Consider the following 13,228-nt stretch of genomic DNA (forward strand, 5'->3'; position numbering starts at 1 on the left):
ACTAATGTAGTATAAATCATCATACAGCACTGAAATGTCTAGTCTTGATGGGTCACTGTGATTTTCCTCTAGGAAGATGGATGTTATCATGACATTCTGAACTGGTGTAAAAACAAAAATAGTATTAAACACAGAGTAGTCTATTTTAAACGTTTATTTCTTTTATTGTTGGTGATTATGGCTTACAGCCAATGAAAACCCAAAATCAGTGTCTCAAAAAAGAGAATATTATATAAGACCAGTTTGTACTTTTGGCAGTGTGGGCAGTGTGCCAAATCCTGCTGGAAAATGAAATCCGCATCTCCCAAAAAGTTGTCAGCAGAGGGAAGCATGAAGTGCTGTAAGATTTTCTGGGAAAACACTGCACTGACACTGGATCAGCACCAGCATGTGACATGGTCTCTGGGCCTTTGATTTCCAAATAAAGTGCAAACTTTACTGATGGCCAGTGATAGTTTGGAGAGCCATGTCATCTGCTGGTGTTGACATAAAGTAACTTATCAATGATATTCACCTTTAGGACAGTTTTTTTTTAGTTTTTAAGGACTGTTTGAGGTGTAATTTAACAAAGGAAAATTAGGGTTTATTATTCCTTTTTTCATCATGTGTCACAATTTTACAGTTTTTCAACCTCTCACAATCTAAATTTTATATAAAAAAAATATCTACACATACTATGTTTTAATTTTCTCTCCAAAGTATGATTTCTATTTATAAGACTAAAGATTAATAAATTATTTTTTTTCCAAGAAATTTAGATTGTGATAGCCAAAAATAAAAAAACTGTCTGTTAAGTGGGCAAAATGTCTTTCTGAGTGTGTTGCAAAGGCATGTCTGGCAGTCATATATCAGTTATGTCAGTTAATAAACAAATTATTTCTGCAGCAATTCAATGTGCATATTGTTTTTGTCAACGAGTGCATATTGAGGCTACAAGATAATAATATATTGAGATGACATAAATTTAAATAAAACCCCAAAAAACCCAATTTTTACCCTTGTAATTGTGACTAATGTGGAATGAATCAATATACAGCCCGGAAATGTCCAGTCTTGATGGGTCACTGTGATTTTCCTCTAGGAAGATGGATATAATCATGACGTTTTGAGCTGGTGTAAAAAATTAATCTTATTAGTCGAGATACCTAACAGAGTCCAACGCGTGTTTAGTCAACGTGATTCATCACTCTTACACAGACTCTCTAGAGGACGGACATGGACAACTTGCTAAAGCAACTGGTAGGTCCAAACTTTTATTTTTATTATTTTTTAAACTTGTTAATCACTTATGACTTATATACTTGAGTGAGTAATATTTTTTTTATGTGAATCAATTGCCACTTGTTATTTATACTGTATTACGGATCATATATATGCTGTTAGTATGAAGTACGGTAAATAATATTAAGCTGAAGCTGAAAGCTTAATATATTTAAAATATTGTTTAACTACAAAATTTGTTTTAATGCTTTAGGTGGGTAAGACAAATAATGTAAAAAAAATATATATATTCTGCCATCTCATTTGGTATCAAATATCAAAAAAAGACACAGATCTACATGATCCCTAAATAGAAATGGGAATTCTTTACTGTTTTGCCAGTTGAACCCAGTCAAAGCTGTAAAGAATTCCTATTTCTATGCACGAGAAAACTTGTCAGACTTGTATTGTCAATGATGGAAAATAAAAGATTGGTATATTACAGACGGTCAGGCATATATTACAGAGTCATGGATGGGCTGGCCATAGGGAGTATCGGGACCGTTCCTGGTGGTCCGCTCTGTGTGTGGGCTACTGAAAGAGCTAAAAATAGAACCTGATTCAAATATTGTTAAACATTGTGCATTGGTCCACAGTATCAGCCAGTTAGCCAATTACAGACATGCCACCTCCCTTAGCCTAAAACATAATCACATCAACTGAAAAAATCATACTAAACAGCCAAAGTCATTCTAGCCTACATACGTCTGCTATGTTCTTGCTGGAGTGTGGGCGTGACGTGAGGTGCAGATGTGATGGATCACAGTATAAACCAATAGGGTGTCAGAATGGTATAGGTTTATACTTCTCTACATCCAATGCAATCAGATTCACTCTATCTGGATGGAAAGATTTATCTGGATAGTGTCAGGTTGCAGCAGAGAAAGGAGCGCATGTGGAGCGGACGCAATTGCAAATAATATACATATAACTTTATTGAAACAGGAATAAATCAAAGAAATAAACACAAAAACAGGTTTAATAATAAACAAACAGGACTAACTAACAAAAGCAAGCAATAACCTCAGACAAGAAACAGCAACCTAACCGACGTGACAACGTACAAGAACCAACAAACTAACACTTAAAACACAGGGGCTTAAATACAAATAGAGGGAACAGAAAACAAGAAACAACTGGGAGCAGGTAACAAAGGGGCGGAGCTACAAATGAACACAGGTGGGAGCACTGAATAGGCACCATGGGCAGAGACAAGGAGAACACAGAGAGGGCCATGTGCTCGGAAAGTTAAATAAACGAACAGGAGGGCAGGAAAAACAGGAGAGAGACAAAAAAGGACAAGAACGTAACAGATAGGGTTTTTTTTTTAACGATAAGAAGCCGGAATAAAAAAAGGAAATTAAATAGGATTAATGTGGCTATTTTTAAAATGTACAGAGTAGAAAGTTTAGATAATTATAAATAACCAAAATTCCTACTTAAGTAAGGTAACGAAGTATTTGTAATTCATTGCTTAACACATGAGTAGACTATTAGTGTCTGTCCCTTAGGAAAGTTGATGTAATTGTAGTGGGCTGGTCTAGAAAAAAGTCAAGGGCTGAATTAAGTTCCCAGTCCAGCCTGGTCAAAGTTAGTCATAATTAAAATAATGGTCTTTATGTTGGCTTTGTGTCTGTTTTAGCTGGAGTGCAACTGTAAAATATTCAGTATAATTATTTAGGTTTCACATAAAAATGATTTAATATCTAATAAACTGAGCCTGGGTCAGTGTCTGATCATCTTCTATTGTAAACGTCTGTTTTACTGCCAATTTGGAATATCCCGTAATCAGATACTGCAGAATGAGGAAATTATTTCAGACATAATTTCACACGGGCATGATTTTAACAGAGGAAAAATGTGCACGTCAGTTTTTGATAATGAACGCATGTAAATTAAGTTGAGTATCTATAATTCTGCTAATCTGCTCTGTTCTTCCAGGTCCAGGGGAAGGCTCTGCTCTTCATCATAGTTCTGGGGCTGGGGGGAAACTTCCAAGTAGGATGCCACAACACGCTGATCAGCTCGCCCTCTCCGGTGAGTTTAACTCAATGGGTCCTATTTTAACAACCTATAGGTCAATTGCATATGGCGCAGCTGGGTTTAGGGCGTGTTTGTGTGTCTTTGGTATCGTGAGGGCACAAAAAAAAACGCCTTGGGCAGCTCAAAACAAGCTAAATTATATAACCATACATAATCATGGGTGTGTTTTGGGCGTAACGTGAAATAAACCAATCAGTGTGCCACTTGTCATTCCCTCTAAGAGCCGGGTGTGCTCTGACTTTGGCACGTTCGTATCTTAACAGCAGAGGTGGAAAATGTACTGAAAAATTGTAATTAAGTAAAAGTACCATTACTATGCTAAAATTCTACTCAAGTAAAGGTAAAAGTACCCATCTAAAAATCTACTCGAGTAAAAGTAAAAAAGTACTCAATTTAAAATTTACTTTGAGTAAAAGTTACATAGTAACTAATTATTTGATGTAAAAAAGTACAAATCATAAATTTAATCTTTTTAATGAATTATTGTTCCAAAAAATAATTTGGACCTTTCAGGCAGTATTTGTCAGTATTTTTTTCCTCAGCAATTAATTTATGTACTTAGTAATGGGAAGTTTTCCAATGTAAAATGTAAAAATTGAAAATCTAAGTACAACTTTGACTTGTATGTAAAAAAATGTACTTGAGTAAAAGTAAAATTACCTATTTTAAAAACTACAAAAAAAAATCTACTCAATTACAGTCATTTGAGTAAATGTATTTCATTACTTTCCACCTCTGCTTAACAGGGCAACGCTTTTATGTGTTTCAGCAGAGGATACTGACCTGTGCATTCAGCGCTGTGCACACCTATAGGAATGGACCCTGAAGACTGACTGTTGTCTAGGTTAATTTCAGTCAGTGGCGCACCTGTGTTTTCTGCTGCCAAAATAGAATCACGGCAGAAATTTACCTGAACTCACCTCACTTCCAGACCACCACGCCCATCAGTGCAGATTCAGAAAATAGACTGTTGACAATAAGTAAGTTAGCAGTATCTAAAAGTCAAAAGTTTGGACACACCTTCTGATTTTTTTTTCCTATATATGAAGGAACACATAAGAAATCATGAAGTAACTTAAAGGTGTTAAACAAACCAAACCACTCTGTATGGGATGCTGTTTACTTACAGTTTTTGAGACTGGTATCCTAGACAACAGAGGTAACTCTTGCTCTTTCTTTCCTGATGAGTGCCAATTTCATCATAATGTTTTTGCTGGTCTTTGCAACTGCACTTGAGGAAACTTTTAAATAATTTTTTTTTTTTTTTCTCAGATTTCACAAACTCCTTACAAAACCCCCTGAACAGTACAGTGTGTGTATATGAAGAACATATTGTCTTAAATGTCTCATGTTGTGTCTGTCCACAGTTCATAAAGCGTTTTATAAACAGCAGTTGGAGTCAGCGCTATGGAGAAGCTCCAGGAGAGAACACAGTCACGTTCATCTGGTCCGCTGTTGTGTCAATCTTTGCTCTCGGTGGTCTTCTGGGGTCTATCAGTGTCCGATGGTTCTCTAACCAACTTGGAAGGTGAGAGGGTAACCCTGTTGCCACACAAAACATCTGTAAATGTAAATGAATTGCATTTTAAATTGCATTTTCATACTGCTATTACTGTCTCATTTACAGAAAGAAGGCTATGATCTGGAACAATGCCATCAATGTCGTAGCTTTGGGCACCATGGTTGCTTCTAAATCTGCAAACTCTTTCGAGATGATCCTGCTCTCTCGCTTCTTTTTTGGCTTCACTTCAGGTAACTCTCTCTTTTTCACACCTAAATCATAGACAAATTAAACACATTAATATTAGTGGTGTCCATTAAATAAAAACATGAATCGAAATAATCTCAATCCTTTTCTAGTCCTTGGATATTTAAATTTAAATCAAGGATTTAGTGTTAGATTGGCAAAATGAAATTATGTTTATATTAGTGGGGTCAGTCGCTTAAAAAATGTTGTATTAATCACAGCAACATTCAATATTTAGCAGCGTAAAGTGCTGCCACTTTAATCGGGAGATCACTGGTTCAAATCCTGCTTATGCAGCTTGCCATCAGCTGCCAGATCCCTGAGAGAGCACAATTGGCCTTGCTCTCTCTGGGTGTGTAGATGGCGCTCTTTCCTTTCATCACTCCTAGAGTGATGCCGATCAGCAAAAGGCATCTGTGAGTTGATGTATTGGAACTGAGTCACTGTGCTTTCCTCCAAATGGTAAAATTAGAAAAAAAGTATGCTTTTGCTTCCTTAAAAAATAGCGTAAAAGACTTTTGAGCTGCGCAAGTTATACTTTTCCCGTTGTTACGATAGCAAAGACACTCTGACATATTTATCTATGATAAAAAAAGTGAATTATTTTCCCAGTAAAAGTGTTTCAGGATTGTTCTTTGCTGTTGATTATTAAGGGCTGGGTGGAAGTCTCCACATCCTCTATCTTGGAGAGAGTTCACCCAAGAAAATAAGAGGGATGGTTACGCTTACAGTCGCAACTTTTAAAGCTGTTGGAAAAATGACAGGGCAGATCGCAGGTCTAAGGTAAGGCCTAATTTTCTCTATATTTCAATGCATTTAACTCTGTATTAACAATAATATACAGTATAGGCTGCCATGCTAATATCTGCCTTATGTGTGTCACAGTGAGATTCTGGGCCGGGAGGACTGGTGGAATATCCTGCTGGGTGTTCCAGCGTTTTTCTCCATAATCCAGATGGTAACTCTGCCTTTCTTCCCTGAGGCACCGAGATACTTACTGATAGAGAAGGGCAACACTGAACAGTGCAAAAAAGGTATTTATATTTAAAATAGTCCTGGTCCTCTAGGTCGTGACTTTGTCTCGGCTTTAGCAGTCTTCACTACCACACAATGCAGATGCTGAATCAGTTTCTATGATTTCGCTATTTATAGGTTTATATTTGAGTAAAATTAATTTTGTTTTGTTTTTTTTATTCTATAAACTACAGGGAACATTTCTCCCAAATTCCAAATAAAAATATTGTCATTTACAGCATTTATTTGCAGAAAATCAGAAACAGTCAAAATAACGAAAAAGACGCAGAGCTTTCGGACCTCCAATAATGCAAATAAAACAAGTTTATATTTATAAAGTTTTAGGAGTTCAGAAAACAATATTTGGTAAAATAATCCTGTTTTTTTAATCACAGTTTTCATGCATCGTGGCATGTTCTCCTCCAATAGTCTTACACACTGCTTTTGGATAATGTTATGCTGCTTGGTTTGATGGCTTGTGATCATTCGTCTTCCTCTCGATTATATTCCAGAGGTTTTCAATAAAATCAAAGAAACTCATAATTTTTAAGTGGTTTCTTAGTTTTGTAAATATGTTTGCATTGAAAAGCAGTATAAAAATACATTTAGGCTATTAATACAAAATATTTTTAGCCAAGCATTTTTATTTCTGTGCATTTCTAGTGTTTTCCTTCTCCTGTAAAGTTGTTATTTTGCAGATATGAGGTTTTGCATGACAGCAGTGCTATATTGTGTGTGTATTGCAGCTCTGCAGTGTCTGTGGGGTCCGGGTGATTATAAACTGGAGATTGAGGAGATGCTGGTGGAGCAGGCGGCTCAGAAAGGAGAGCGCAGTAAGACTCTGCTGGAGCTGCTGAGAGATCAGAGCGTACGCTGGCAGCTTCTCACCATGTTCGTCCTCAATGCAGCTATCCAGTTCGGCGGTGTCCCAGCGGTGAGTTATATAGTAAACCTGTGCAGGACCTCAACTCTGCGACTAGAGTTTGATAAACCCACTTTCACAAGTGTATAGAGTTATTCTAAATATATTTAAAAAAAAAATTAAAAGCATTAAAATTCATGGAATTGTTTGGAAAATCTCTGGGGAAAACTCTTTGTTTTCTGTCCAAGATTTACAGTGTTTCCCCCTAATGATTTCTTATATTTTTTGCATGTTTTAGATCATTAAACAAAAAGTGTTTGCTTCCCTAGTTGAAATATATTTTTATATAATTTAACTGTGGTTTAAAATGATTGACAAAGCAAAGTAGACCCGAAGATACTCAAAAGAATGTAATTGAGATCTATCAGTTTGGAAAAGGTCATAAAGTAATTTCTAAAGTTTTGGGACAGTGGTGACCTGCCGAACAAAATTACTCCAAGAGCACAGTGACAGCTCATCCAAGAGGTCAGAAAAAATAGGTTTCTGATCCTTCCTTTTCTGTTTCCGCAGATAAGTGTCTTTTCTTTCAGCATCTTCGAGGAGGCAGGAATCTCAATTGATAAGATCCGTTATGTCACGCTGGGACTCGGGGTATCTGAAATCCTCACCAACTTCACATGTGTGAGTTCCACAGTACATCAAAATATAAAAAATATATTTGCCTTAAGCCTTTTTGACTGTGTATATACTGTATGCAGGGGCGGATCTAGTCATTTTGGGGCCCTAGGCAAAATATAAACAAGGGGCCCTCATTCTTGAAACACACACATAAACCAAATAACTAGAGATGGAATGATCGATCGGCAGTGTATCGGTATCGGCCGATTTTCAGCCAAAATACGGAATCGGCGATCGGCAGATATTCTTCTGATTTTAACCGATCTGATTCAGGAGTTTAGGGTTAAGCAGTTAATCAGAGAAACTGCTCGCGTACAGGAAGCTGCAGTTCCTCATCCAACCACTAGTCGGAGCTGCAGCAGCAGTCAGAGCTACAGCCCAGCCACGGGCTACAGGGCTCAGCTTTTCTAAAGATCATCTGTGCAGAAAATAAAGGTTTTAACCCCACTAACCGGATAATACAGCTCTCTACACTGCATCTTTCAGCCCAAGCAGCTAACAGCAGCAGTTTAGAGCAGCCGACACGGAGGCACTGCTCGGATTACATTATAAACAGGTCAGTTAGCGCGCTGCTAACCTCAGGATGTTTATAACTACGGAGTTTAGTGAACACACCGGGGCTGCAAGGCTACTGAAGACTATTAAAGGCTATTATTGGAGGTTATTGAAAGGGTTATTGGGGGCAGAAATCAGTAAAGGCTGGTTAGATAAGTGATTCACGTCCTCGTCCTTTGCTGAGGTGAAACTGCGACTAGCCTGTCACAGTGATGTTTATTGACGTCATTAAATCAGATTTTGTCAGGTATTTTCTTATACATATTTACAAGTAACTTATATCTCTTCTAAAACCCGTTTATTTTGGTCAGTAACACTCGTGTTTATTTACTATCAGTGTAAATTACCAGTGTTTGCTAGGGTTCTCTACCACGTTTGTCTGGGACCTGTGTGGCATTTGGCCCGCCCAATATCGGTATCGAGGTGAAAGACGATCGATGATCGGAATCGGCCCCAAAAACACTGATCGGTCCAGGAGGTGTAAAAAAGGAGGTGAATTTTGGCAGTGCATCTGCGATTCTTTTGCTCTCTGTCCGTTTCTTTCGTTTAGCAGAACCACTTTCATAACTCCGCTTCATTTTCACTGTGACAGCTGTCACTCTAGTCGCGTACAGTTCCCGCTGTTTTGGTTTGAAGTCACGTCGTCGCACATTGCTACGTCATCATATTATGGACTATTTCAATGCAAGCAACGGAGGGGGGTATGTGTGTTTGGACAATTAGTATTTAGACATTAAGTCGGTATTCTACTGATATTTCTGTTGTTTTTTTAATAGAAATATGTTTTTTCTTTACTTTACATAAGTAACAAATTAACATTGTTTTTGGTGTATTTACTGTAGCTGGGATGGTCAGATTTGGGGGCCCCTATGGAGGACAGATTTGGTCGAGGCCCTAGGCAAATGCCTAGGTTTGCCTAATTAAAGAACCGCCTCTGACTGTATGTTTTCTATCTGTGTGTGTTTATACAGGGTATGCTGATTGACCGTGTGGGCAGGAGAGTTCTGCTTTGGGGAGGTTTTGGGTCCATGTCCATCATTATGGCATTGATCACCCTCACTCTGGAGCTAAAGGTGACTATCTTAGCTGTCCAATTAGCTACATTCATGTGTTTTGAGTCAGCCATGCTACTGAAAATAATTTTGAAGCTATAATATAACCATACTGTATATCACTGTGTTTCAAAGTTTGTGAACTCCTTTTAATTTGCATGTTTCTGTATAAATCTGACCAAAATGTGATTAAAAAGTTATCTTAAAAGTAGATAAGGGGCCTTGTCATGTATTTCTGGAGGAAAATTAATCAATATTACATATCTAGGACTATCAAAAACATGTGACCCATTGTCTTTTTAGTGTCTGTCATGTAACTTTTGATTGGTCCTGCAAATGTTTGCCCATTTTATCCCCATTTTAAAGAACTTTATTCTTCTTTAACCATTCTTTGGTAGAATTAATTCTGTATTTAGGGTCATTGTCTTGCTGCATGACCAGACTTAACTGCCCTGATTGCCCCTGATTTAGAATTTATTGGTCCATTTTGGCCCAAAACATGATACAACCACCACCATGTTTCACAGATGGGATAAGGAAGGATTTTAGACTGGAATTTGTACAAACATATTGGAATTTGACTCATGAACATTAACATTAGCCAATGTGAGAAAGGTGGTCTTTGCCTGTCATACACTTTAAATTATGATTACTAATATATACTCTCTTACATTACCAGGATTACTCCTTCTGGGTTCCGTACAGCACCGTGGGCCTCATATTCCTGTTTGTCATCTGTTTTGGTGGAGGACCAGGTAAACTACCGCATATAAACATTCAACCCTACATACAGTTATTAGAGCAGAGATATCAAAGCCATTTTTACAGTCTATAATCTGTAATTTGTCTTTGATTGACAGCTGGGGTGATACCATCTCTCAGCCACGAGGTATTTATCCAGTCGTATCGATCTGCTGCGTTTGTGTTCATCGGGATTCTGATGTGGGCCGGCTTCTTTCTGCTGGGATTCATTTTCCCTTTTCTTCTAGTAAGTTTTCTGTTACCTCATATAACCATACTTTCAAATTCTGTTTTTGGTGACCGTAGTGACCAAGATGACCATTTGTTTCCCAATTTGGAAGGACAATTACCCAACCCCCACCCCCCAGTCATTAAGACTCCTCCTATCACTGGTAATGCCCTCAAAACTAGGAGGGTAAAGACTAGTACATGCCTCCTCTGATACATTTTAAGACGGACCCCACCTCTTTTAACCTGGGTGGGAGGAAAGTGCCAGATCCCCAGCTTTGATATATCAGCTAACAGACACCTGTGCTGACCAACTTTGTCTTAATGGTAATGTGGGAAGCAAGTGCCGTCTATTAACCCAGAGAGACCCCGGCCAATTGTGCTCGCTCAGACTCTGGCTGCTGATGGCCATGGTCAACAAGGAGGTCCAAGATCCTTGGTGTGGTTCTTTACTTGGTCAGCAAAGACCTCCAGATGGTTCACAGTTATTGGCTCAAACAAATCTGAACCAACCTATAGGTCTTGGGGAACTTGTTTGAGAACCACTGCCCGATTCGCTAATATTCCAGTCATGCTCAGCTGATCCTCCTCCCTCTTTTGTGTTCTTCAGGCCACTATGAAGTCCTTCAGCTTCGCACTCTTCTCCTGTGTGTGTTTCAGTGCATCTCTTTACATTTATTTCATCCTACCAGAGACGAAGGGTAAAACTCCACTGGAAATCTCTGAAGATTTCAGGAACATCAGACTCTGTAGCTCATCCGCTGATAACAAATGCTTGGAGACCAGACTGTAGAAGAAAAAAAAGTCAGACTGTTATAAAATGCAACAGATGTGAAACAGCAGTCTGTCTGCTGAATTTACGAGATTTACTTTTTATTTATTTTTGTACTAAAATCATTGTAGGTGCATAAAAACTGCACAATACATAGATACCGCTGTATGTTTATTTTGTCTTTTTCCTGACATTAACATTTGTATTTATTAATACATCTAGCAGAAGCAGAATTCTCAGTTATTACCTTTCTTCTCACTCTTTCCTTATGTTCCTACAATGTTTTAGAAACATTTTCATTGCATTATATGCAACATACTGTATATTATGTATAACACAAAAAATGTCCCTAAAATGCTTGCTTGCAGGGAGTGCTAAAATCTCACAGTTTTTCACAGATTTTGATCACAGTGATAACACGTGTGATAACTGTGATAACACGTTTATCACAGAAGTACAGTAGTGTAATGGCCAAAATAGACCTAAAAACAATGCAAAGCTAAAGAACATTATTCCCAGAATATTGTCCTTACATAACGTTCCTAAGAGGATTTAAGAGGATGTCCCATCTTAACTTGACTATTGCTTTAGTTTACATGTTGGATCTACTGTTCAAAATTCTCTTTACTAATTTAGTTAATTTATGAATTTATGAATGTTTCTACTGTTTTTTTACTGTGACACTTTGAAGGCTACCTACAGTCTTATGCAAAAGTTAGGATAAATGTTTGGAATATATTTTAAAAGCTGTCCTGTACATTGTTTGCACATTTTAGACACAATTTATATTTATTTTAGGACTTTTTTAATATTGGGAAAATAATAATATGCAGTATTTATAATGTACCTTTACTCTTGCACACTGCATTTAGTAATTTTGTTTATTAAATGAATAAACAATTATTATTCTCACAATGTTGTACTCACAAATTGTCTTTGACTTATTTTGACTTAGAAAATATATAATTTTCAAACAGCTGATTCATTCCTTTTACAAGATGTCATAAGCCATATTATGAAGAACTGTATGAACGTTATCAACGCTGTGAAGAGAGCAGCGTCGCGTGACAGCACTAGACATTTTAAAAAGAATGAAAAAATGATGGAATGGGCCCAACACAGCTCCTACATTCTGAGACCAAGCAGTACCTCATAACAAATAAAAAATTTTTAGTAGACAAATTTATCTACACCAGTGTCCCAATAGACCAGTACACAGTATGTATGTGTGCATCAGACTCAGCCCTCTATTAATTAATTCCTCCATCGTATTTAAATGCCTTAGAACTCCAGTGGGACCCCCAGTTCATTTCTGTTCAGAAGGGCTTCCCCCTTATCAACAGCTGCCAGACAGCCCTGCTCAGCCCGGCCTCATTTTACAGTTTAAATACAGGCACTGTGCTATTAGACTAGTCTGATTATAACTGACACTATCTCTCTGCTTTAACGAGCTGTTTTATCTGAGACTCCATCCTCCATCCGTCCTCATCTCACAAGAGGAAAACCTACTGGATTAATCTGAGCGTTACAGCTATTCCCCATCGCCCACCAATCACCAGCTTTCTAATGCAGTAGAACTGACCTCATATATTTAGGTTGATGTTTAGCAATTTTGGGGACCAAGCATTTTTCGGACACTTGGTGGCAACAAAATGCCACATGTCATTGGACAGGGAGAAGTGTTGTGTCCCATCATTTTTTTTTCATGGCCCATTAAAGCTAAAAAATAAGGCATTGTCCACGGCCAGCAGCAATTTACGCATTCCCTGACCTTTTTTCCGTAAACATGTAACACTGTGGATCAAGGAATGTTTAATATGGCCTACACATCTTCAGTCCCCATGCTTCTTTCACTTCAAAACACTTCCGTCACTGCTTTTGTATCTCTCAGCTTGTCCACAAATGCATGTGCTCAGCTAGTTGTCCACAAGGGAGGCTCTCACAAACAAATTTATATTTATACTGCAGTGGAATGGAATGAAAAGGAACGTACCATCCATCTGGCACCCACTATCAGGCCTCACTTCAACTCTGATAACTCATTTCCTTGCCATGAGCACGCTGGTACAACCCAGTGCTTGGTCTCACTCACAAGATAACACCTCACCTCAACTTATACGTTTGGGCATTCCCGAGCCTACTACATTGCCTGTAGTTAACAATTCATGATACATTTTTTTTACCATTTGTACTGCTATCCCATGACGTTTGCTCTTTCTGTGTATCATAATGTATTGTGTCTTTATTTGTTTGTTTATTTGTATTTATTTTATTGT

General features: G+C 37.8%; 1 protein-coding gene across 1 annotated transcript; it reads left to right on the plus strand.

The window, feature by feature from the left end:
- Positions 1 to 1,175: 1,175 nt before the first annotated feature.
- Positions 1,176 to 11,110, plus strand: slc2a9l1 (solute carrier family 2 member 9, like 1). Its single transcript, XM_022682806.2, has 12 exons — positions 1,176 to 1,239; positions 3,202 to 3,297; positions 4,671 to 4,831; positions 4,931 to 5,055; positions 5,704 to 5,833; positions 5,936 to 6,084; positions 6,811 to 6,998; positions 7,497 to 7,607; positions 9,131 to 9,232; positions 9,891 to 9,966; positions 10,072 to 10,199; positions 10,791 to 11,110. The coding sequence occupies exons 1-12, from the start codon at positions 1,216 to 1,218 to the stop codon at positions 10,971 to 10,973; spliced, it is 1,473 nt and encodes a 490-aa protein (XP_022538527.2). The 5' UTR covers positions 1,176 to 1,215; the 3' UTR covers positions 10,974 to 11,110.
- The last annotated feature ends 2,118 nt before the right edge of the window (positions 11,111 to 13,228 follow it).

Source organism: Astyanax mexicanus, chromosome 24 (genome assembly GCF_023375975.1).
Source record: "Astyanax mexicanus isolate ESR-SI-001 chromosome 24, AstMex3_surface, whole genome shotgun sequence".
Lineage (NCBI taxonomy): Eukaryota > Metazoa > Chordata > Actinopteri > Characiformes > Acestrorhamphidae > Astyanax > Astyanax mexicanus.

What these genes read in the sequence shown, in the direction of transcription:
- slc2a9l1 (XM_022682806.2), top strand. Translation starts at nt 1,216, where the DNA reads ATGGACAACTTGCTAAAGCAACTG. An exon ending in TGATCAGCTCGCCCTCTCCG is followed by an intron (nt 3,298 to 4,670) that starts GTGAGTTTAACT and finishes GTCTGTCCACAG; the next exon opens with TTCATAAAGCGTTTTATAAA. An exon ending in AGTTCGGCGGTGTCCCAGCG is followed by an intron (nt 6,999 to 7,496) that starts GTGAGTTATATA and finishes CTGTTTCCGCAG; the next exon opens with ATAAGTGTCTTTTCTTTCAG.